Source organism: Aulonocara sp. 'chitande type north' Nkhata Bay, linkage group LG15 (assembly GCF_057382095.1).
Source record: "Aulonocara sp. 'chitande type north' Nkhata Bay isolate Kocher_YH1m ecotype deep benthic linkage group LG15, A_spYH_male_GT1.1, whole genome shotgun sequence".
Lineage (NCBI taxonomy): Eukaryota > Metazoa > Chordata > Actinopteri > Cichliformes > Cichlidae > Aulonocara > Aulonocara sp. 'chitande type north' Nkhata Bay.
The window spans coordinates 4495485-4522605 of NC_141358.1; the positions used below are offsets into that span (position 1 = coordinate 4495485).

General features: G+C 42.8%; 1 protein-coding gene across 7 annotated transcripts in view; it reads right to left on the reverse strand.

Annotated features, from left to right (window-relative positions):
• Window positions 1-27121, reverse strand: part of klhl29 (kelch-like family member 29) — a 275561-nt gene that overhangs the window by 111257 nt on the left and 137183 nt on the right. For all 7 annotated transcript variants that reach the window (XM_086263032.1, XM_086263031.1, XM_086263029.1 and 4 more), the window contains 2 exons: window positions 11196-11343; window positions 7656-8192 (listed from right to left, as the gene is read on the reverse strand). In XM_086263032.1, coding sequence (XP_086119158.1) covers window positions 7656-8192; window positions 11196-11343 — 685 coding nt within the window. The remainder of the gene's footprint in view (window positions 1-7655; window positions 8193-11195; window positions 11344-27121) is intronic.

Here is a 27121-nt window from a genome sequence, read left to right on the forward strand (position 1 = left end):
ATCCTGATGTGGATAGCTTTAAGATAATCGGTCCAGCACAACACCACCAACGGTGATTTTAATTAAATTGCTACTGTTGCACGGACGATGATCTGAGTCAGCAAACGGGAAATGAAATCTTAACGAAAACCACAACTCTTGCATTATATTTGTCTCGGAGAAAGTTGCGCTTTTTGCAGGAATTTCTAGCGGGTAAGGGTGGAGAACCTCAGCGAACGAAAGAGAGATCGAGACGGAGAAAAACAGGGGGAGAAAGGAGAGGGGAGGGTTTAATTAATGTGCTCGCTATGATTAATGGTCTCGGTGCGGCTATCACAAACTGGCTGTGTTTTTAATAACTGGTTTGAGCGGTCTGTCGTGATAGGAGTACGTTCTTGCGGTTGATTCAAAATAAATATTTATGCATCGCTGCAAATACTGAAAGCTTCAAGTCTACTGCGTAAACGGAGCAAAGACGAGTGGACAAATATGACGAGCAGTCACGTGAACAGATCCTGACACATCTTTATTGCATCCACTGACATTAGAAGCCAGTAAAAAGTCAAATCAAGCGCTACAACAGGATGTCAGGTTGGATCTAACCTTCTGGGAGTCCTGGGAAGGCCTAAGGAAACCAAGGAACTTATTTCCCCTGAATAAACAGCAGCAGCATGCACAACCCGGACTTGTAAACAGTCGCTATCTCGCTAATACGGCGATCTGTAACGTCCTTACTTAGTGGCAATATTGCAGCAATAATGCGCCAGAGAACCAATATGCAAGTGGACAGTAATGCTGCAGTGCCAATATGCTCAGACCAAAAGTAAACAAAGGCGAACACGTAATTAAAATCTTACTCTGCCCATGGTATGAATAAGGCAGATAAGGGAGATGAAATGGTCACACGAGAGGAAAGATGGGTCTGCCCCGGTTGTGAGGCTGGGCCAATCGTGCTGTAGCAAAGTAAAACTCTGATCTTAACTCAACAAGACATCTTAATTGCATTCACTAGCAGCTCCAGAGCGGCTAGGTCCCCAGATTACGCTTGATGTGAGCTGACTGGAAGATGAACTTCCTGGGCAGAGAAGAGGCCGGGGTCCTGCCGATTGTGTGCGAGAGACGGTGGAGGAGGCTGACTTACAGCTGTTTGCGCTACGCCCTCGCGTGCATATGTGCATGTAAAGGCCTGGTGAGGCGGAAGGAAGGTTAAAATGATGTTTGACATCACAAAAGAGGTGTACGGTATACAGGGCACACTCAGTGAGATCTTCAATCTCTGCTAAAGCCCCCAAACACATATGGCAACCGTGCTTCGTGGGCTCACTACCATTAGCCATTTACCCACAATAACAGCATATTTTCAAAAGCGACAGAGCGCCGCGCGACCGCAACACGGCTCCCAACAGCTGTCTCTGCATTTGTTAAGCTACAAAAAAAGCACCATGAAACACATGATTCGAGTGGTCGTCACGGGTAACAGTGACAACGTCACTGAACACAGGGCTCAGAACTAACGGCTTCCTGTTTGATATTAATGTGTTTTTCTTTTTTAAGTCACGAGTTGCCTCTAAATGGTGCTCAATCACATTTGCAGTGAGCGGGTTCATCCCTGCTGAGCTCTGCACTAGCTTTTCCAGGCTGATATTCATCAGGGCAGCCATCGATTTTAATGACTTGGTCAATAGACACACACTGACTCCACTCCCAGCATCTCCCTCATGCTCACTCGCTCTCTTTCTCTCTCCTGTATGCATCTCTTTTTACTTTCACCTCCTTCCGTGTGCCGATTTTCTTCCTTTTTTTTATTACTATCTTTATAAATAATGTCAGTCACTCCCGATTCCTGCACTTCAGAAAATTTCCTTAACAGTTGTGACTGCTGAGGCTCAAGATGCAGATGTTGACAGATTATTAAAAGCGGAGAAGCCGTGCGAGATTCTGGTACAATTGTGATAAAATCCACACTTGAGGGAAACAAAGAGGAGACAGGGAAAAAAAGAAGCGAGGAGAGGGTGGTGTGAAGGAAATTAACAACTGGCAAGAAGGTGTGGAGTTTGATTCGTACGCTATGACAGGCAGGTATTATGAAAAAGCCCTGCTGTGGATGCAGAAACCAGGTAAGGCAGATCATAACCCGGTGACTGGCATATCTCAGTAGGTGATGTAGTTAAAGCTGCCGCCGCGACGCACTGTGTGGATCTTCAGCCGCACACACACAAAAAGACAAGCGTACGTCACGTCCACGTATGCTCCGTACTGTAAACAGAAATGCAGACTAACGCGCAGACACGCACACACATAGGAGCAGAGGGAGAGAGAGGGGAAGACAGTTGTTGATGTGCCCACTGATGCAGAGCGAAGACAAATTGCTCGCTTTGAAGGCAAAGCCAAATCAAACACAGAGTGTGATTTCTGTCACTGGAGTGTTTGGCTTTAAGGCTGTGAGGCTGACATCTGACAAAACATGCACGCAGTCACGCCCAAGAAGTTGGGCACGTGCGTATTCACACACGCGCACGCACACACATGCACATAAGGCCTGTTGTGGAGCTGGATTAAGGAGGAAGAGCTCTGTCAGCTCCTCCACAATCCAGGCCTTTGCCATCAAAAAGCCACAGAACCTTTTCTGCACATCAGTGCTTACCAGCATTGTGTCTGGAGGCTTAAACTTCTTTAAAATAGAGCAACGCAGTCTTTTTAAGTAGTGGCTTTACTATTTCAACTGGGTGTTCAATATTTCATCTATAAAATCTGCAGACGTGAGACGCTGAGCTGGGGATCGGACCACAGATCACAGCATGGTTTCTCAATATGAGAATGGACATATTCCCCAGGTTGACGCGTGCTTTGCTTGCATGACATTACTCTTTGAACATCTGAAAGGAAAGCAAATTCTGCACGTGTCAGGCAAACAGCAAAAGTTCTGAAACCTCATTTATAATTCCTTTGCTGAAATTTTTACCACGATCTTTAACAAATATGAGTGAATTAGCATACTTGTTGTGTGTTAGTTCTAATAAATGTCATAAATATTCATTTTTAAAAAATACAAAGTAAGTAAAGACCATGTGTAAATTTGGGAAAGTGGCATTATTTCATTGAAGTGAACGCTTTGACATTTGCGGCGGTTTTCTACAACCATTTCCAAAAATGCTGGGATGCTTTTTGAAATCTAAATAAAGCTGCAGTGTCATAATTTGCAATTCAAATGTTGAAGCAGAGAATTTCTTTTTAAATTTGTCCAGTACAACATTTAAAAAAACAACAAGAAAAAAAAACAGACATGAGGCTATAGAAGGGATCACTGCATGGTGGAAAACCTCCAAAAAACATTATCAGTAAACACATGCGAGCTAAAATGTCACAAGAAAAAATAAAAACAGAAATAATATGAGCAGTTAAAATGTTTTATTTGCTTTATAAATTATAGATGTGGCATCCTCCAGCCTAAAGAAGAAGGTTGTTATCAGAGAAGAGCTGGTTCTGGTTCCTTTAGCCTCGGTGGTGGAAGTTACCAAGGCTAAAGGATACTTGCAGGATTTAGGGCAACATGTTTTGGTATCGATCCCATACCAAGTAAATACAGGGCCAGTACTGCTGATCCCAGTACCCAAACTTTTAAGCTAAAGTAGGCAGAAACAGTGAATTATGATTTATGAGATCATCATTAGTAGGGCTGGGCTATATCATACCGTTCACGGTAATACCGGTGTAATTTTGGGCAACGATAGGAAAATGAAATATCGCGATAGAATATGGGTTAAAAGCGCATGCGCAGTGCCTATGTTTACATACGCACATGGCGACGACGCAGAAGGAGAAGGGCGAAAGTGGATCGTTGAATGAAACGGATGAAGCAGAATTGGTTTGTAGAAATGCTGCAACTTCAGTGGTGTGGAACTGGTTTAGCTTTCGTCCGTCAGGTACACAACAAAGCACTATTTTTGGTAGTGCGTGCTAGCGGGCCGTCGTTATTACCGTGTTGTTTGGAAAATACGGCACACTTAAAATCAATCCTTTGATTTTTCTGAAAATTGACAGAGCCCCTTATAATCCCGTGTGCCTTATGTATGAATTCTGGTTGTGTTTACTGACCTGGAAACGATTTTATGTGCACGGCGCTCGAAAATCTGTCAAATGTTTTAGTACGACTTTGCTAAGCTACGAAGCTGCACCGCTTGATGGATTGTCGGAGCATTACGGCTATCGTAGGCAGGCACCTCGCGGAGTGATACGTACTGTGCTTCAACATAACATTACCGTATTGTGTGTGTATAACCTCTTTTTAAGTTTTGTGGATATTATACATGGTTATGCTGAGGATACGTCAGCCAATTTCCACTTGAAATGCCTTTTGGTTAAACTGTCTGCGAGGAATTTGCACTGTTAAATTTTTATATAACTTTAATGCACATAAAAAACAGCTGCTTGTTTAAGTGAAAATACACTGATGGGGTTTTTTGCACTAATAAAGTTGTGGAGTTGTAAAGTATTTTGTCTAGTGTCAATTATATCGTCAGTTATATCGTTATCGCAAATTTTCAAATGTATATCGTGATAAATATTTTTGGTCTAATCATTAGCTTGAAAATTCTGAACACATTTTAATGATCACTCAGTCACTGTGATTCTTACTGTCCACAATAATGAGCTAACACAGCAAAACACGTTTCAGATTTTCACGTATTTTGAAACTGGCTTTTCTTTTGGAAACCTCGACTGTAAATGTGTCCGTCTCTTAAAGAACGCTTCAGGTTTTCATTGCTAACGTTCTCTATGAAGCTGTATAATAACCCTTTATTCTGTGACAGGTGAGCACACCTGTCAGACATAGGATCCCACACACATTTTGTATTTTACCTTCATGCAGCTGTTTTTCATACATTTATAGTGGACATAATATTTCCTAATGCCATTTGCACTCCTCTCTTACACAAGAGTCTTGCTTTTACTGTTTTTAACTAACTTCATTTTTACTTTTGTTTTGTTATCACTGCTGTAAATGTATAAATTCCTGCACTCCCTAATAGCATAAGCCACTTACCGGGTGCCTGTGGCACTTTTGTTTAACTGGGTCACTGTGTTGTGACTGTACTATTTTTTACTCTTTGTCATGTTGCTGTAACACAAAAGTTTCCCTTGTGGGATAAAGTATCTATCTATAGGAGTTTGGTTCAACTTCCTTTACTAAAATTGTCATACTTGAGTATTTTTAAAAAAAAAAAGGACTGTCACAGTGAACACACGCTTATCAGATACTTACAGGAACAAAGTATCAGTCCTATCGTGCAAGTAATGATCTGATGCCGATACCAGCGTTAATACTGATTGCTGTTAATATTTGGATCGATCTGCCCACAACAACTTTGACTATAGTATGGACGCATGCCGGGCGTCTGGAGGGGGACACCTTGAGCATTTGTGTTTTGTATGCGAAACTTCATATTGAGTCATACTTCTATATCAATGTGAGCTTTAAAAAATATAGCCTTATTACCCCGGATGCTTCTCTTGGATGCATGCTGTATATCTAAAGTTCCCTTTTTAGGGTTTGCAAATGACTGCATTGTGTTTTAATTCAATTTCACACAGCATCCCAGCTTTTCTGGAAAAGGAGGCGTGTGTTTAAGAACCATTTCCTTCCCTGGAATCAGGGCAGAAGCTGATAGCCGTGCACACACGCGTGACTCTTATCCTTTCCACAGCCATTAGAGTTGCCGAATACCAACCTGAAGCTGCTTTCCTTGATTCCCACAAACTACTTAATTTACTATTTTGTGTTCCACCTAAGCAGAAAATGCTAACAGCAGGTCCTCGATAATTGCAACAGAAGAAAGCCAGAACGGAGGTCACGAGAGTTTTCCCTCCATATTTTAACAGTATGCCGCTACAGCAGGACAGTGGGTGTCCTTGCCACGCTAATACGTGGTGTTAATTGACGAAAAGCCCAAAACCTGCGAGCGACTGGAATTTGAGACTTCTCAAGCATGCTAAAAGGAGGGAGGGGAACGAAAAGGGACAGGGGAAGTGGCAGATAGAGATAATCAAAAAGACAGATCAGCCGCAGTGGGCGCTGAGTGGTTGGGATGGCATTGTTGGGATTACAGAAGCGAAGTGAAGTGCCCTCGTCAGCCGAGAGAGTCTGCTGAAGAGACGTCACGGCTGCTAATTTACTGGTGCTCAACGCTTTACCTATTTCCACTGTCCTTGTGACATTACCACAATGACATGCTTACTAATATCTATTCGGTGCCAGGCAGGAGCTTAAAAAAAAAAGCAGACAAAATGCTTGAGGAGATGTGAGATTCAAGTGCCTCAATTTACAGTTTGACCTTCACAGAGGCCCGCACAGGATTTAAAGTGTATGATGTCTGCAAATTGACACTGGGATGTTTCTCTTTTGTCTTTGAAACAGAGGAGCTGACAAAAACTGTTCCCACACAAACTGAATATATTACAGTAACTTTATCATTACTTGAATCACAGGAACAGTGTGTGCTTCCACAGCTGGGTTAAACAAAAAAGCCTCGCAGCACATTTCCTTCCTGTAAAACTGATCAGTATGAACACTATAATTGCCAAAAAATTAAGCTTCTTTGGCCTGTTAGAAGACTCCATTTTGACATGTGGATGCTTAATGGATCGAGACAGTCTATTCAACACGGCAGAAGCTAAAAAGCTCTTATTCGATAGAGACCGGACCAAGCAAACGAGCCCATCTAATTATCCATTTCCAATTCTACCTGCAGTCTCATTTCGATGTATCACAGGCAGCCCCCAAAATAATTGCTTTTTTGCAATCTACAAGTTCATTTGCACACATTTTATTGATCAAAATGAGTCAGGAAAAAGAAAACAATCTAAACCTAAATTAAAAGCTTCATTAAATGTGAAAATTGGTCGGGGAATTGCGAACATCTGTTTCTAGCGCCCTGCGTCATAAACTCCAAGGTTAAAGCAAACACCAATTTATGGCGTGCAGTCTCAGGCACGAGCTGGAGCTGTGAAGCACCTTCACAAACACAGCGTAAGTCAACAAGGCTTCAAAAGATTTCTAGGGAGATGTGAGGGCAGGGACTGAAAGCTCTTCCTGCCTCGTGTTTAGCAGGACTCTTCTGCAGTGCAGCTAGGAGCAGTGAGAAAGATTAACCCGACACACTTGGAAGAGCACAAATCTACAGATGCTGATGTTTTAGAGCAGAGATACCTTCTACTTTGCAAAGAATAACAGTAAAGGGCCTTCTTGCAGGATATATATCTATATATTTTTTGGGGGAAGCACCGATCTCTCTGCTGGCTTGAGGTGCTTCCATGTTCTCGGTGACCTTGGATCAGCTTTGAAGTGAACTGGCTCTGGTAACAACTCTCGCTTGAGTGTTTGCAGCTTTGTTTATGACTGCTGGCATCTGAAACAGCCCGGGCATACAGACCGAGGGCAGAGGCCTAGGCATTTCATTCCAGCGCCACCACACAATAACAGGAGGTCACGAGGAGCAGAGAGCCCAGAGTACGCCGATTTAATACCAAATACCACCTTCCTAGCTTGGATTCGTCTGAGCGACCAAACAAATCTGCTTTGATGTACTCTTTCAAAGTTTTAGAAAGGGATTTATAATCTTTTTTAAAAAACATAAAGAAAAGATCGTCTTTAGAGTTTTTACAGTGCCCTTGCTTACCTTTGGGATGTCCGGGGTCGCTGAACTCGTACTTCCCGCTCCCAACCGTCCGCAGCATTTGCAGCCCGTTGGGACCGTCCTGATTGTCGGCAGCCGTCTGCTGGCCATGCGCTGCTGCTGCTGCCGCCGCCGCCTGTCCGTTGGTGAGAGGCAGGGTGTGGGGCTGGATGAGGCTGGGGTGAGAGGTTAAGTGGCCGTTGCCAATCATGCTGTGAGCGTTTGGATGAACCACCGGGTTGGCCTGGGCAGTGAGGGCGGATGGTGTGACCGTCGGCTGGGCTGAGGCGTACGGAGGCTGGCTGGGCATGCTCAGCACCATAGAGGGCGGCTGCTGGGTCGACTGCGGCGTCAGCTGGAAGTGGGCGGTCATGAGGGGGTGTTGCGGGGGCACCGGCGCCTGGATGGATGGGGTCACTCCTATGATGGGAGACTGCGCGGTCACGCTGTGGTTGAAAGAAGGCGGCTGAGGGAGGGCGTAGGTGTGGGACAGGAGACTGGGCTGGCTCACCGCCGCCACCGGTGCAGGCCAGGTTGGAGCTGAGGGGAAAGAGGCAAAAAACTACAAATCAATTTCACATTTTTTAACGCCAAGACAAAGTCAAGATAAAGACTTCTATGCTGCCGTGCTATTTAGGTAAGCTGCACAAAGCCGAAAGCAAGAGAAGGGCGCTAATTTTAAGTCGTGATATTACGTGATCAAATACAGACAGAAAACAGCATGAGAAGACAGACTCCAGCTTGAGTTGTGTTCCTTACCACGCCACAACTGTCAGTGTGCCGCTCCACTTCAGTCTAAGTTTGTTTTTGACTCGAGACTTAATATAAAACACAAAATATTTGAAGGGATGTACAGATCAGCACCCAAAATCAACATCGTAATAAGATTAAGAGATTTATTTTGCTACAAGATGAACAAATAGCTTCCTGAACGTGAAGGCATACATGTTCATTGCATTCGGCATTTGGCACCATTATCTGTGCAGGAGTCTGTGTTTACCCAGACACTCTGAGCCAATCATTTCTCTACCCCGAGGCGTTAGATGCTGTGGATGTGCTGGGAAGGCCATATTGGACCTAAACGCCGTCTCCCTCCCTCCCTCCCTCATCCACTCCAAAGCCTTCATCTCTGGCTCCTCCTGCCACGGCCCAAGCTCCAAAAATAGACTAGCGCTCTGCTAAGGGGCCAAAGGCTAAACGACAGCATGCAAAAAGCTGAACAAAGAAGAAGAAGAAGAAGCCCGCATTATTCATGGTACTAGCCCTGCAACAGTCCGGGCGGAGATGGATGGAGAGAGAGGGAAAGAGAGATAAAGACAGACATTGCGAATAAAAGGAGAGGTCAGTCCAGTTCATGATTCACGTCATTGAGCCAATCGGCACCAACGCTGCATTTTCATTTCCCCTCTTTTGAAGCCCATCTTGATAATGGATGGTAATCAAAAGTGTTGGTATAATGGTTGCACATGCTGCAGAGGCTCAAGGTTTTAAAGGAGCAATGGAGTTGACTGGAACATACACACATTTTCCATCTGCCCTGCAGTTCTTTCTTGACTTTTCTTTCAGTCTTTTAAGAGGAAAAAAAAAAGAATTTTGCCATCGTGACCCGACAACAACCTAAATTTATAGCGCTCACCTGCAAGGTTTAACAAAAACGAAGAATCCGCGTCTCTAATTTTCGTCTTATTCCCTCAGATTTAACCGTTGAACTCCGTTTATTATTTATTTATTTGCAGAGCAATTTGCTTGAGTGCAAGACTGACATTAAAAAAATAAAAACACGACTATTTTTGTACAAAGAAGCGAAAGTTGAAACAAAACTTCTTTTTCAAAAGGCAAACTTTCTTTAACAGACAGAACAGAGAAGTTTCTGTTGAAAGAAACCGTTGATTAATTCTGGCACAGTTGGCAGAGAGCTCTCTGGCAACACAGTTCAGTGAAGTGTGGAGAGGAGCTGGCTTCGTTGCAAACGCCAGTCACAGCTTGGAATAGCGCGCGCACGTGAATCAATATGCAACACTATGCTAGAATTGGAGCGTCATATGCGACAGCGTGCCGGTGCTGGTGACATCTCACTCTCCTCACGCTTCAACTCCAAGCTGTGGTGTGGGTGTGGGGAGCTGCTGTGGCGACGGAGCACAAAAGCTCCACGCCGTCCTAGTGCAACTGCATCGCTCCTGCAGCGAGCAGGCTTCTGCTAAAGAAACATTCCTCGAGTAACTGATCGGCTGTTTAATAATTAATCCGCAGACCACGCAAATTATAATTAGGAGGGGAACAGCAGCAGGGGTTGCAACATGTTTTGAACATGACACTTAGCCACCACAGAGTCACAGCTGTTTGTAATCTGGATTTGTCGAGCCAGAATTTCCACCGGAGCGCGCGCCGGGCCAGTATTACTCTTAAATGAGACACATTTGTGATGAGCAGGAAGCGCACGGGCCAACAGAGCAATGTAAGGAAATTAACAGCTCTAGGGCAGAGCCATTCTGGGTGAGTTCATTACAATAGGAGTAAAAAAAACTTCAGCATTGGCTCAACTCGTTACTGTCGGCGCCGTGCGCTGTGCCGCGCTGCCGCTCCGTACACGTCTTAAAGTGGCGTGAACAGAATAAGGTCGACATCTAAATTAGACCTGCTGGAGATCATTTGGAGGACTTTCGCGGTTTTGCTAAATCGGTTTGATTGAGGCTAAATCAGCCCCGATTAGTGACACAGTAACGAGGGTGACAAAATGACGGCAAAGGAGGATGGTGGGAGTCTGGAATGTGGGTGAGGGGATGCAGCCGACCCCGCTCACCGCAGTCCTGATGCAAACTGACATTTCTGTAATTATATGCCTAATTAAGCTGGTTTATGTAAAGTTCATGTTTATGAATGAACATTATGCATGATTGTGTGTGTAAAGCAAGCATATTGCAGAGGTGAGTGGGTTTATTTAGGGCAACGAAAGATGGCTTATTAGCATTGGATGCTAGTTTAACTGGCCAGAGCATCTAGATGCGAAGCACAAGTGTAGAGTGTGTGTGAGTGTGTGTGAGTGTGTGTGCATCCTGCTCTGCGCTTACATGTAATGTACAGCTCTGTAAGCTCATTTTGGGGCTGCACAGACAACACGGGGCCTGGATTTATGCAAAAGGTGCACCAGTCCTGTTTTTGTGCCTCATCTAATTGTTAGCATAGTAACAATTATGCATACAGCCTCGCATATTGCAGGTCCATCGGGAACACAAAGGCGCAAATAATGTTGTATTAGACTACCTCGACAAGCCGGCGCGAGTGAAAAGACGAGCCTAATTGGAAAAAAAAAAAATACCCTGGATTTGAATCAGGCTGCTCCTTTTTCAGTCTGCAGCTTCTCATCATTTGGTCACATCAGCACAAAACACCCGATCTTTCTTACCTTTCCTATTTTCTTTAAATATATATGTATGAAATAAATATTCATAAAAAAATACAAACACACATGTACCTTTCTCAGAATTGGCTTCATCCCTGCTACATGTGCGTGTGTTTGTGAATGCTGTGCGTGTGATTCATTACCGGTGGGCTCGGCATCTCGATGTTGCTTAGCAGGGGGCTCATCTGTATCCCACGGTGTGAGCTGGTTTATAGGAGTCTGTCCCCACCTCACGCCTGGAGCCAGCAGCAGTCCCGGGGCCTGGCTGTCTCCGGGAGACAGTCCGGAGACCTGCAGCACGGTGACACACACAACAGTGCCGATTAGGGGATTATATGGGAGGGGGGAGAGAAGAAAAACAGGGGGAAAAATGTGTCACATCCTTCACTAAGCATGTTTATATAAAAAAAGCACCTGTTCCTTTATGATGTGAAGAGAAAAAGTGACAAATGACAGCAATCTCAACTGTTCTTTAAGGTCTTGAAGTGAGCCATGATGATGGTAGAGAGGTGTATAATTAGCTGTGAGTGAGTGATGATTACAGACTATATAACAGGAACAAAGGGGGAAAAATCCTGTTCAGGGCCTCAAGAATCTTAGCAATGTTTCTCTTGTTGTATACTAATAACAATTAAACTTTCAGGCGTGGGCTACATTCAAATTCTCCCCTGGTGATTTTCTTTGTCGTCTTCCGTGTTGAATTATTAACATTTTTGTTCATTCAAGCGAGATAATAAAATTGTGAACCAAAACATGACAAATAGATTCAATAAGAGACAAATCTTTTTCTCGGGGACGGGAGACAAGAAAAATGTAATTTCAAAAAAGAAAATGAAAAGCTAGCTTACAATGTGTGCGCTGGGTGGGCGAATCAAACTTCACCAAACCAAACTAAGAGTTCCCCGAGCCTCTCTTTGCACCCACGTCTGTAATATTTTGCTCTTGTCGGGCAGTAAGAAATGTTATCAGGCAAGCGCAGGCTGATGAAAACACAGGGTCAATCACCACTGGACCTCTGAGCAATATTCGCCTCCCCTATCTCCAGTTTTGGACGCACACTCTAACAACCAGGCGGGGAGAGAGGGGGCCTCCCTCCAAGCCCTGCTCACACCAGAGTTAATAGAAAAGACCTGGTCACCAGGCCCCTCCTGTGGCCCGGCTGATCCCTCCATCCCTCTTTCTCCATCCCTCAATTCCATTATCCCCCCCTGACCCGGCGTCCACTTCATCAAGCACGCCATCATGCATTCCAACAGCTGTGTCGACAAAGCCCGGCAGAGCGCGGACTGACCGCACAAAGACCTAAAAAGAAAAAAAAAAAAGCAATCCAAACAATTCTTCCCGCGGTGAATTAATGTGCAGCTTTACATACTGGATCGATCCCATTCCTGGAAAATGTCCCTCTTTTGCTTGAATATGGATTTATCTCAGCTTTGCAGGACCTTTAACACCAAGATATTACTCTGTATTGACGCAGCGCCACCATCTGCTGTCTAATAAACAGCTGCACAATAGCAGACAGGTTCAATGAGCGTCACTTACTTGATAAATCTATACTGAAAGTTATCTGACAGTTCGTATGTGTTTGTAGGGGAGGAGGAAAGGGGGGGAAACAGAGGAAACATCTCAAGGCAAAATAGAAAACAGTGTGATGGAGTGAGAGAATGGAGGCGGGTTTAGGGGGGAAGACAGGCTGTCAGGTCTTTCTGTCCATCTCAACCTGTCGACTTCAGACAAGAGAAAACTGAAATGGTTTACTCAGAGGATGCCCTAAGCGCTCGATTCCTCCTGAGAGCCCTGGAGGCTTTGGGAAATAGAGAACGCCGACCATTTTCAAGGTGTGGACTTTCCCTGTGCTTTCTGTGGCCCACTATTTATTTTAATGAGCATTTTTTCCTCCTCTGCTCTGTGTGTTTCACTGTACTCCTCTCCAGCCATGCTTTACTTTCCCCTCTATACAGGCAACTCCTCATTAATTGACTCTCTTACATTCTTTTAGCCCTGCACCTGACTCGTGGCGTTCTCTCATTAATATGCCCCGTCCATTTATCCAAATAGAAGGCAAAAAAACAAAAACAAAAAAAATAGGAAACAGGAAAGATCTCTTCTAGTGAAAAGCAATCCGTCTGTCACGGTTTTAGTGCACCAGGTAAAAGAGAGAGGGGGGGAAAAAGGTTCTTAGTCAGCGCCATCACATTGACAGCATATCAGCTAGACTCAGGAACAATCCTGACTTCAAAATGATCAAGGTTAGATAGGAAATATACAGACACGCAGACATATACACAGTGGAAACACAGGTGTGTATGTACACACAGCAGGTGGAAATACAAGCACGCACACACACAGAAGCCAGGAGATATCAGGAGGGATGATTATTAAGATGGCAGACTTGCTGCAGGCAGGCAGGAAGGTACTGTAGGTTCTGGGACAGCGCCTGCCATTTTCTCTCAATTTTATTTGCTCTCCCTATTTCCAATCCCCTCCTCCCTGGCCACCCATTATCACCGGGCAGCAGATGGTTTCCTCTGACTTGACAAAAACCATGCTGGAGAAGAGGAGGGAAGCCAGATAAATAATTCCAGAGCCGTGCCAAACCATTCTGTGTTTGTTGTCGAGCTGGCCGGGGAGCGCTTTCTGTACGTCCGCATGCAACATCCGTGCAATGTGGCGCTTTAGAAACAAACACCTGCTGACACCTATGCACACAAATCTGCACACATAAGTAAACGTAAACACGAGCGATGATCTTAACAAGTCGCGAATCTTTTTTTCTTATTGTTATTGTTACTATTTTGGTGGGTGGGCTCGTATGTTATTATAGCCTCAAACATCATGTGATGTGAAGTATAAAGTCACACTTTGAGTTGTAACTCGAGGTCCTTCGTTCTATGTTTTGATAGCCGGTCCAGCTGCACATACGTGCTAATTCCTGAGAGTGCTGTATTTAAAAGTGCCGGCCCTTAATGGATTTATTAATGAAAATAAAACGGCGACCTCCCCCAAGAGTGATGGCAGAGGGCAGTGTAGTAGAGTGCAGTCCAGACATGTCTGTGCAGGCTTACAGTAGCATGTGAAAGTCACATTATCCTGGTTAAATAAAGGTTAAATAAAAATAAATAAAATTAGAGAGACGTTCCACACATTTTGCAATGTGAGTGAGGGCTAATGGTTGCAACTCCATGGCGGGGGGGGGGCCTTGGCCAACACATTAGGTTATTTTGGTCCGGGATTCTGGTGCTCTCGTGGGAGATCCAGTTGCTCTTAATGTTACAGCACATTTATGTAAACTAACTCGTTTTTTGGGTCAATAAAAGACCTGAGTCGAGAGTACTTTTAACTACACGGGCTGATCAAAGCAATATTTCTCATACCCGAGACACTGAGGCAACTCTAAAGAAAACAAAAACTGGAAATCTTTAGATTTTAAATTCAAAACCTCATAAACTCACAAGCAGTTATTCAGTTTTCTGGACCGAATAATCAGTTTATCAACTATTATTTCAGGTCTAACACATAACAGGTCAGCTTCTGCAGAGGCGCATAATGCATTAACAGCTTGGAACATTGCTATTAAAATGTGCATCACTGAACTTGCTCTATATTTAACAGGAACTCTGCATATTTTGCTCACTGCTGTACTGCAAAACATGCAATCTGAATTTGAAACAGCTATCCATCTGCTCCTCAGGCACACGCAGCAATAGGAGAAACATCCCCCACCCTTCCTGAACCTCTGAGTGTTGCAGACATGTCAGAATCGGTGCGTCGAAGAGAGGAAGGAAGATAAAAATCGAGACGAATCAGGCCCGAACATACGCCCGTCCTCCTCGCCTGGACACAGCGGTCATATTCTGCTCGGCGTATCGGCCGTTTTCTCGGACACGGCGAACACTGACATCTGTCACTATGTGCTCTCTACCATCCTGCAATAGCAGGCAGCATTATTGTGCTTACCAGAACCTCTTGCCACTGGCTACCATCTGCTATGAGTACATATAGGAGGGGCCTTGTGGTGATCCGGGGCTCTGGGCTTTGATTGCTTTGAGTTATCCACAACATCCACATCCAAATAAACAGAAAAGCGTTTGCTCATGGCTTTGTGTTTGCCTTAGCATTTTGTTCGAGCCAGCCCTCGTCTGTGAGAGTTATTGCACCGGTTCAATCCTATAAAAACACCGAGTCGGACACCAGGCGAAACCACCAGCACGGACATGCTGCATAAGCTCCGGCACTTTGTACCTATTGTGCTTCTAATATGGGCCCTGCATTCATTAGCGTAAAGATACAGCGCTTCGATCCAGCTGAGAGAAATTACTTCATTGCTCGACTTGGGGAGAAACTGCAGGAAAGAGCAAAAGACAGCGACAGAGAGAGAGGGATGAGTATGTCTGTAACGCCCAGATCCCATTGGGGGTAAACAACATTACAGCACACACTGATCAAATCAACTAACTGCTACGAGATTTAATAACAGGTCTGGGTGGAAAAAACACACACAAAAAAACCAAAAAAAAACAGGTGTAGCGAGAGCAAAGCCGCTTTTGCAAAAGAATGGAAAAGAGGAGGAGAGGAGGAGTGCTTCAGGAGGGCCTTAAATGGAGCAATGGGCTCCTACAAACACACCGAGCTGGTCAATAACAATACCGCATTGAAAAGCTAATCTTGTGAAATGTCATTAGCACAATTGCCAGACACAATGAGATAGCGATGCGCGGCGTGCAGGCCGGTGCTATGTACACAGGTTGATTGTGTTCTACCTTTTAAAATCCTGTGTTGTAGCGAAGGGGGAGAAACACGGGCTACAAGTGAGGAGGAGGGTCGCCGCCGTGCGAAGTCAATCACTCGCTGTGGTTATCAGGTGGCCAGTGTGTAGCTGTTTTACAGGACGGGTTATGGTGCACCAAGAAATGTTCGCGGGCTCTTTGCTGGTTGAACAGGAGCCGCCATTATGGTTTCATTTATATGCAATAAATAAATAAATAAATAAATAATCGCACTCTTCCCCTCCCTGCCTGCTATCAGACTGCTGTCTTTGGGGAGATGCACGCACACAACTGTAATCGTAATCAAAATTTCAATAACAGAAGTCACTGCCTTGCTATATTGGATGAACCCATAAAAATATCACACTGTAATTCCACACTATGAACAGATACCCTCCCTCCCAAGAAAAAAACAACACTGTATGCTGGTAAGGAAATGAAATTTTACTCTAACAGAATGGCTTTTTCTTCCCTTTGGCTGGGCATGGAGTGATACAGTGAATTTGGTTGAAATGTGGTGGGTGATGGAAATAATGGCTCTCCCCGGAGACAAGAAACAGAAAGAATGTCAGCGAAGGAAGGACTGAAAGATTGAGAGGCAGAGTAAAACAAACCCATCCATCACGTCGCCTTTTATCATTACCTTTGACAGATCATTTTCAGCTTTTCTAAAATAGAGGATGGGGGGGAAAGAAAAAAAATCTTCTTTTTCCTCCTCCTCCAACTCAAAGCTCCAAACCAAGTGTGGTCCCAAACTGACCAGGAGCGTGAAGAAGTGGACAAAAGCGCACAACTCATTTTCTTTCGGACATTATTCACTTACTGTAGAGAGGTATCTCCTTTCCATGACAACGCGCTGACACCTAAATGTGCAGTGGATTTGTTCTGGACTTCCGTCATAATAGTGCTGAATGCTGGAGCGAAACCACGGGGCGGCTGTGTCCAATCTATTAGACTGGAACATAGCAGAGCATCTCACAAGTAAACAAAGAGACTACTGCGCCATTTTTGGCAGCCATCTTAAAAAGCGAGCGGCGCACCAACGTGCCGAACAGCCTGGTGGCATAGATGGCGAAGGCGCGTATTCACTGTGATGGCTGCGCGCTGAAAACATGGAGAGGAATCGAGGTAATGCTGTTTTTACTCCGACCGGTCCAGCGAAATGTCTTCAAATGCTGCGATTAGACGTGTCGAGCGCAATGTGGAAGCGCTTTTCTCTAAAATTGAGAAGCAAATCTTTGTTTAAAAAACCTTATTGTGAATGCGAAGCTGTTTTAGCCTTACCGAAGCACAAAATGCGTTACATTTTACCTACAGGTTTAAACCAATTTAAACCGAAAAAATAACCTTCTGTAGATGCTTGTGACTGCAAAAACTACAACTCCAAAGTACTTTTACATTATTATTATGCAATTTTTGCATTACTTTCAGTCTGCAAGCTTTGGTATGCCAGCTATCACAGCCTTTTGGAAACTCCAGAACGCCATGTTTCAAGTCTGCATTTGGACTCGAATGCACAAAAGATTAAAAAGTTACTTTTCTTTAAAAAAAAAAAATAAAGTTATAGATGTGGAAAAACAAGGCTGAGGAAACGCAGGTTGCCTAAATAATGTCCAAGGTTAAAGACAAAGTTTATTCAAAGAAAAATAAAGGGGTGGGGGGTGCAAGGAAGAGAAAAAACAAAGCTCAGGGCCTAACTGGAAACACAAAGAGACGGACGAGTGGAGGGTAAACTGAAAAAAGCAAAAACTGACAGGAGAGAAGCGGGACTCGGGGTTCTTTTCATTATGCTAATATATGCTGCCTCATGTCCCTTTTCCTCCCGTGACCCTGAAACCGTTCCCTCTCCGTCACCACAGAGGATCCTCAAATCCCTTAAATACACCTTAAGGAAACGAGGAAGCTTTCAGAGGAGCCTTCATGCATAGGTGGCACACTTGCACACGTGACTACGTGCATGCATGCACGTAGTCACGCTAGTCTTGCGGTTTACCCACCAATAACAGTAAAACAATTATGACACAAGATGCAACATCACACCTAACACATTATAAAGTACTGGGTAATGTAACTGCAGAGTGTTGCAGCATCACACAAATCAACTGCATTTTTAAATGTATCTCTTTAGTTTTGCAAATGACATTAATGAAATTACATATCTCAAAACAAGCAGTTTGACAGCTGACAAATACACCCGATACTGACGCCGTTAAACCGAGTTTAATATTTCTCGTCAGGAAGTTTCTGGTTTTTCTGCAGTGACGTCACTCCTGAGTCCAAAAAGTCAGGAAAGTGAGCATAAACAGGATTGTTTTGGTTCTTAAGGTAGAGCCACTCTCGTATTACTACGAGTGGAAGGGGCCGTTCCAGATTAAAATTCTGACTGGGAACGCAGAAATTCCGACGTTATCTGGAACAAGGCAGGGCATAAGGACGTCATGGGTGGGGAAATGGCAATGACAGGAAGTAACATCACCTAAGCCACACAACTAGCAAAATAAAATAGGAAGTGAAAACGAGGAGCGACAAGGACACACACAACACAGAGCGACAGTGAGAAACAAGGACACCGTGATCTCTCGACATAAAACAAAGCCCTAACAAAGGTCTACAGAAATGCCACATCCACAGTCGCCATCTGGATTTCAGAAATATCACTTTATACCAGACTAATATCAGCCGTTACCGGTTGCTGACTGGCAAAGAAATACACCGAAAATTTGAAAACTAAACACAAACACAGCGCACATGCTTCCAGGCACCAACACTTAATACTGACCCCCAGCAGCACAACAGACAAACACAATGAAAACACGAGTGCCTGGTGGATATATATATGCTGCTGATGCACCATACTGATACAGGCTCTATCATTTGAAGCCGCGGGCCAAACAAGTGAAGGGGAACGGACTTCGCTTCCACTAAAATTCCAGCTAAGACACTCCGACAGCTCCTGGCTTGATGCACACGTTCCAGAAAAGAGAAGCGTGATCGCAGGGGCGAGGCCGACAAGCTTCAGTGGAAAAGCAGGGCTGGAAACCCCGCCTAATATCCCATGAGTGCTTCGAGGTTGCAGCGTTTGCCCTCCAAACCCTACCTCCCTTCTTTGTTTTCTTTTCCTTTTCAGACCGAGTAAGTGGCTAGGCCGCTACAGTACTGTGAACATGTCTTAGCTTTGGGACCGAGCGGTGTGGTCAGGCTTTTAGGGAGGTTGACCAGTGCTTGGACATGTGAATCGCGGAGACATCCTAATGTCATGGTAACACCTCCCAAAGGAGAGTGTCAGGAACCATGTTGCCCTCCTTCGGATCAGCCTGGGATAGTTAGAGACACAGGACTCCGGCAGGCCGTGACCCTGCCTTGATATGTGGCGAGCGTTTTGGGAACAAAATACCCACGGCCTGTCACGGCGACAGCATCAGAGACGATTGTGTAGCTGTTATCTGTGGGTGAAACGACTGCTACGTGTGGCCACGGGCGCACACACGCCCAAGCCACAATGTGTGGCTGTAATAAATGAGCGTTAACTGGGCAAACAGCCATTTAGTGCTAAAGAATAAATTGAATTTATATTGATATTGCAATATGAAGGGAAACAATATCTGCTTTGCCAAGAGAGCAGCATGGGGAGCTGTTAAATGCATTTTTTTACAATGCATGCAATCAGCAAGCCAAATACTGGGATGTTCTGGGCAGACAGACCAAATAGCAGATTCCCGGGGAGAGTTTATATAGTGTGTCAAGACCAAACGAAATGACTTCTTTACCACCATATACATTTGCACTTCACACATTGCTATGGCTTTACAATCGGTGGCACAGCGCATCAGCGTTACCTTGACTTTTGGATGCTTAGTGAATGTGGCTGCTTCAGGAACAAGCGACGCCATTTATTCTGTTATGCATGAAAACCCCTTCCTCCCTCTGTGTTACCAAGTTGTATTAGCAGCGGCTAAAGAATTTTCGAATCAAACTTCTTTTTTCTTTTCTACAAAAAAAAAAAAAAAAAATCAAGGACGAGTTAGCGGCAGCGTTCGATAAATTAGTATTGAACTTCAATTTGTGAGGAGAAGCTATAAACTTCTGTCTTGACCTCTGATGTATTCTGTCAGCCTGACCATAACCTCACACTCCATTTAACACTTATTTCTCTATAATGGTAACTGTCAAAGGGATGTGCTGGGAAGGCAGAATATGTTACCCCTGTGAGACACTCGCTTCACACAGCATGGAGGAGGGTTTAATTGAAGGAGAGCAGAGTTCTCTAGCTAACGTGTCTGCTAACAACAACTCAATGCTGCCCAGAAAATCTTCTTTATCTTTATGGGAATTCTTTGGCTTGGTGTTTATAGGAATCTGCTAATGAGATGGGAAAAAATAAACTAATAGCATCTAGAGTCAAGAGAGGGACTCTTGCAGGTATAAAGCATTTGATATACATTCCCTATTAGCGTGCATGCAGTGTATATAAATGTCTTCTATTGGCTTTTGCTTGACATGAAAGATTTGGCAAACAAAAAACAAAAATGCATTTGGTCAATAGAAAGGATAAACACAGAAGAGGGTTTTGGCTGGCACTCTTGTCAGCCTGACAAATTGCCCAAATTTGTCCTCCCCAATAGCTGATTTCAAATCAGACGGCATTAAAATAAGCAGAGCTGCATTTTGTTTAACCGCCCATCCAAATCCACCGGATTTAGTTTGCTAGAAATGCACATGCTGAAGCATTTTACAGTGTTACATCACCTCGGCACCCAGAAGGCAAAATCTCTAATCAGACTACAAGTGTTGGTAATTAAACTGAAAATTCAGGCGCTGCCAGTGGCCACTATTTGCTGTGAATGTGCGTAATTATCGCCGCAGCGCTGCGGCATTATGGGCTCACAATGGCCAAGTTTATCAGCTCCACTCAGATGAACTCTGGACACTGAAATGAATATGCCAGTTGGCTGAAGAGTGCCTATCACCTTTCATCGAGGTTTCGGGGGGGGGGGGGGGTCAGTATAAAGCGAGGTACGGTGGAAATAAAACTCTTCACTGAGGTAGATAACAGTGTTTTCACTTAAGAGCTTTTCCAGATGGAACAGCGTGTAAAAATTTGAGCATCACATGAAAACAAAGCAAAAAAACGTGTTCGTATTCTAAACGCAGATTCATTTTTATGTAAGCAGCGTGACTTGTGAGAGGGATATGGTCTTCAGCCTGGGACTTTTATCAGTCAAGAAGCAGTGCTCTCGCAGCCATATGTGTAACCTGTGGTGGCGTTGCAGCCTTTGAGGTTTGGGTCTTGGAACTCCTGCCCTGCTCCCCCAGGGACTGAGAGGAGGCTAAAAGACTGGTTTTATCCCACAAGATGAAGTGGTCAGTGCAGCTCTGTGCTTCTGCAATCACAGGGGGGAGTCCAAACAGCGCGCTGCTTGGGGTAAGATATAAACTGGAGAGGCATGCTGGGATCATTAGAAACCCAAGTCTCCTAAAGAAACTGAGAAATAGCCATGAACTACACAGCGGCAGGTGGATAAACAGACCTTTGCTTGAATTATGGGAGGATTTTTTTCTCTTTTTCTTTTCTTTTTTTTTTTATTTAAGCAAAAGACTTTTCTGCTTGGAGCCGCCTTTCAACTGCCTGTGAATGAGCTTCTCTTGATTTGGCCTAATGTTGTTGGTTTTTCAAATGCTAATGCCGTTCTATACAGATGGCAAAAGTAATTTCAAGGTCCATCTCCGGTGTTACTGTGTTGAAAGTTACAATTGACAAGTGAAATTAGGATGTTTTTGCAAATCGGCCGATGTCTACAAGCTTGTTTTGATTCTTAACAGCACTTTTTTTTTTAAAAACTATTTGTTCTGAATCATCTCATCTCCTCGTTAGAATGCAGATAAATACTTTAAAGAGAAAACTAGACATTGAATTGTATGCAAAAAAGATTCCTCACAATCATGTATTCTGACCACTACGAGGATGAGAAATCTATTTTTGCTTTTATTAATAAATGCTAGAGAAGGTCTGTGCAGTCTGCGAGTGTATATTTCAAGAGGTAAAATCGATGCAGTGTGCCTATCAATGTTGCAGTGCAGACATATTCTCCGCTTCCTTTGTTTTCTGCTTTCAAAGTGTCCACCTCTCTTCAGTAAACTCATATTGCAGTTAAAATGCGACCAACAGCATCATTGTAAGGAATCCAAAAGCGAACGTGTCAGGGAGAAATTCCTCTCGTTAGCTAGCATTTGTCCTTTTTTTTTTTTTTACCTTAAAACTGAGAGACTCAAGGTTTAGTATTCACTTTAGTCAGAGTGCCAGTGAAACAGGCGTGCCTAAAAAACAAAAGTGTTGCTTTGGATCACTCTAACAGGTATACACTTATCACATCTGAGAAGGCTGTACTTCAAAAAAAAGTAGGGAGGTCTTTTAAAGCCAATATTTACTCCTGTTGGCATTTATAAAATCATTTTTACTTTGTTCTTTCAGTTTACTCATTTGTTGTGTGATAGTGCAAGAGATTAAAAGTGTTTCTGCTTTGTGAACACAGACAGATAACATTAATATTCATGAGTTAGATGATTAATCACCAACACGGATGAGTCACGTTATAAAAAAAGGTCCTGCAGCCAAATATATAACTAGCATGCTCCACTGAAGTGGGCCTTCATACTTGGAGAGTGTTGCTTTGCCTACTGATCCATGACAAACATCCATTGCATACCACAGTTATGTTAGTCTGCGATTATGCGGCAATGCACGGAGGCAGCAATGTTCTAGGAACTGTTAACCTCTGCAGTAAGAATGCATTTGAAGCAGTTTTTTAAGTAAGGGCTTCGATGGACTTTATCTAGAAGCTCCCTCTTGTTGGCCAGGAGTGTGCACCTGTCCTTTTTACTGTACCCGAATGACTCGATGATGTCTCTGGACTTTAATAGCACCTCTGTTGTCAGTGATAGCGTCCGCGCTGTGTGCGGTTTCCCCTCACATGGTCCTGCACACCTGCTCACCGTGCAGTTGTTGACGGCAGCTTGTAATCTGAAATAGTCTGCAGAATTGAGCTGCTAAGTCCCTTGCAGGAGTGGGACACGGTTATGGCTGCAAGGAAAGGACGAGGAGGAATAAGAGGGAACATCTTCCCTCCAGCTTATTGAGCTGTCAGGTTTCAGTCCCTATCAGAGCGCATTGATTTCCTGCCTCATATTTGACTGTACGTTCTTTTCTAAGTGTCTTTGACAAGAGCGCTTCACATAATGGGCCCTGCTTTGGTGGTTAAGACCACATCACGATGCCAGTCCACATATTGATCCGTGTTGACACTAAGCATAGTTCTTTATTTAAATGGATCCATAACAGGGTAACCGGGCTCCTGCTTCACACTATGATGTTTAATGAAAAACTATCGCACTGTATATCGAGTGCGACGCAGTGGAGTCATCCCGAGCTGACACAAAGACAGCAAAAGTGCTTTATGCGTGTGTGTGTGTGTGTGTGTGTGTAGATTTAACATTTCCCTGCAATGAATCTTCTGTGAATTTTAAAGAGCCAACTTAAAATTATATTTTTGCATTAGCATTTCAGTGACCTTTCCAGCACTCAGTTCTGCTGTCAAAAACTATACTGCAGGGAAGGAATACACCAAATGAAGCAGGATAAACTTTAAAAAAATGATAAAATTAATATTAGGCTTGTCTTGGAACACTTGCTGTCATGAATGGCTGTATGAAAAAGATATTCACAGTAGGTTTATTTTAATATCAAAAGGTTATTCGCCAAGAAAACGAAACACGTTTCTGTATCAGAAAATAATGCGCATTATGGATCGGAGGTATTTAAGTATTTAATTCTTTTGGAACAGAAGATTTGGTTAGGGTTAGAAACAGATCACTTGTCTTTACAGAGCTTCATCAAATCCTTAATGTTTCTGGGCTGTTACTTAGATATACAAAGCTTCACAGTATTGTATGAGGCCCAGGCTTTAAGGGGGTTTCTGTCAATAGTTGTCATTTTTCTCACCAAGCTATTTGCCGATGGTATGGTAGCCGATGGTAGCCTTATGAAGGTTAGAAATCTTGTCCATGATGTCTTTGTTCTTGAGAGCTCTTTGTCCTATTAGAGATATCCTATTCAACAAAGTGGTGCAATCTATAAATGGACTGGTTGTTATATAACGCTTTTCTACTCTACTTGAGCATTTTATGCACACAAGAATTTTTTTCTACATACATAAGTGCTTTCTGTCTAACATTCAAACACATTCACACTGATGAATGCATCAGGAGCAACTCGAGGTTCAGGATCTTTGCCAAGGACACTCTGCAGACTGGAGCAGCTTAATCGAAGGGATCGAACCACCAACATCCCGATTAGTACCTGACCTGATCTACCTCCTGAGCTATGCTAATCGACCATACTAATCCATACTAAAAAAATAAAAATAAAAATACTACCCAACAAACATTATTACTGGCAGCAGTGCTGAAACCAGCAGTACTGTCTTCACCTCCTCCAGCTTACAAACAAGTTCACACAGCACCACTGAGGAATTTCGAGAGGTCAGCAAAGCTTCTGTTTCAACAAAATGTAAGTAAGACAAAATTCTCATGTAAATCTTGTTAGAGCACATGTTTAAAATGAGCTGTTTAACTATTAGCAATTTTCTGACAGCCATATTAGCCATCGCTTATGCTATTAAAAGGTAGCAAATAGCAGCAACGGCAAATAATAAAAGAAAGTTCATGTAGTAGCCAGCACAAGTTCTTAGCCCTAAACCTACCCTAATAACTCTACACTGGGAGTACACAGCACTAACTCCGACTACCAAAAAATATATTTTATTTTTTCATTACCTTAGAAGTTGCGAGACAACTGAAAAATTTCGTTAAAAAATTATTAAAAGTTGTGATGATATTGTTTCTATTGTTCTCATCTTTTTAAAGAAAAGATTCTCTGCTAAATTTTTGTCATTTTTTCCCTGTCTGATGGTGCCGATTATCGAGTTTGAAATTCTCGTGTTGCTGTTGATTAGCATCCTTTAACCAAATTCTTGCAGATCAACAACTTATTTTAATTTATAGTTGTGTCAGAATGTTTTATTTTGTATTTATTGTTGTTCATAATGTATTTGTTAATGTATCTTTAGGCTGCTCGTTTATTTGTATGTGAGAATAATTGGTTGTTCAACATGATTTAATAATTACTTTCACACACACACACACACCCACACCCACGTGGAGATATAAATTTCACAAAAATGTGTTTTTTGACTAAAATTTGCATTTTTACAATCCTCAGAAAAATTCACAATCCTGCCCCAGAAATCACATCGTAAACCTTACAACACAGAGGCCGTCATATTATATCAAAATAAAACATTTGGAGCAGACAAAAAAATGGGTTGTGCTTTTTATAAAGACAAGACCTCATAATGGAGATATACAACGTGCATGCAGAGGACATTGCTCGTGAGAACATTTGCAATCTCTCGGCCATGCCCGGACATTAGTTGGAGTCATTAGGCCCATTTAAATGAGGTTGTTAAGCCGATGAAATGAAGCCATATATTTGAATGTAGAAACAAAAGTAAGAGTCTGCCATTTCTCACTGGTACACAATGTCTTCACAGTGAAAGATGTAATAACTCTTGCTGAAGGGAATAGCTTGGGTGAAACAGTTTGGCAGTCAAAAGTCACCAGTCCCAGTTCACAATGCACTCTATCACAAACACATTTTCAGAGCAGCAGTAACTGCAACAGCAGGTTCAGCATGCTGGTAGCGTTGCATGCTGAACGTGATGAAACCATTAGGATGCCTTTAATTAGATCGTTTTCAGCTGCCTGCAAAATGCAAGTTATCTTAATGTGTGACCTAATCTACAATAGGACATGGTATTATTGTAATCCTCACAATGATAATGCACAAACCGTGACAAATAAGCAATTTAACCACACTCTAGCATTATCACATATTGGTCTTTCAGTGGGGATTTGTAATAGTTTGTAACATAATTGGCCTGATCTGATGGTGATCAGAGGAAGAACAAAAAGAAACCAACGGTCACTTCTGACTGAAAACTTTAACCAAACAGATTAATATTCCTCTGCAGATGTTAGTGGGTTTAGCTACAAAACAACTCATTAAAGTACAGTAAAAAATAAAATAAAATATGGCCTTAAAAAATCTACCTGGTACAGGCAGAGGACTGAGTGTGGGTATAGTTAAGAATGTACAATAACCTTTGCAGGAAACATTAAGCTAATTATGGTCTTTCCTGTCTAATTTTGCAACAACGTAGCTCATGATGTTGGTATCTGAACGGCTGGAGTGGGGATGTAGAGTGGGGTCAGTTAATAAATCATTAGAATCTGGCTTACATCCATTGAAGTCTTCAAGGTCAACTTAATGATTTATTGGTTGAAAATTGACAAAAAGCATTATACTCCACAAAGAGTAAGTACCATATATAGATTTTAAATATCGTGCCACATTTGACCTCTGATCTCTCCTACAAGGTCAATACACTGATCTGAAGCTCAACATCATGATAATGCTATTAGAGTGAGAGGTAGAGGTTTTCACACTGACAAAAACATGCTGGCATAGGATACTTATTTAGTTCAGCTGATTTATTTTATTTATTTTGATTTTTTTTTTACATTGCAGTGACAGGTTACAACTGTTAAATAAGTAACATGTCAATACGTGTTACTGTGGTCCTGAATAAGTGTCTTTTATTTCTGGAAAACAAAATACACAAAATTTAAACTGCTTTTACTAAACAGTGAAATGTATGCCACACAAGTATTTGTTTTTACTACAAACGTCATTACTACATTTAAGTTTAAGCTCAAATATATATAAAAAGACATTACAGACCCGGGTCATCCACTGTTTGAGCTGTTGCTGTCAGGCAGGTGGTGTATAACCAGGGCAAATTAATTTAAACAGCTGTTACCCAGCAGCAATTACTACACTCATCAAAGCAGTAACATAAGTCTGTTTGTGGAATTAGGCATGAGTGCAATACAACCTGTCTATGCCTGCGTGTGTGTGTGTGCGTGGGTTTCTTTTTTAATTATTATTATTTACTGCCATTTTTAGACTAATGCTTTTTTAATGAGTGCACAAGGATGGGATTAGCAATTTTAATTTTGTAATTTTAATATACTAGTTACAATAACAATTGAGTTATTCTATTCTTAAAATGACCAAAGACAACTAAATACAAAATACAATAGTATTCCCCTAAAAGTTAATTTAGTTTATAACAGTGCCAATTCACAACCCCATTTCAGCAAGCATTTGGCAACCGTGGAAAAGAAAA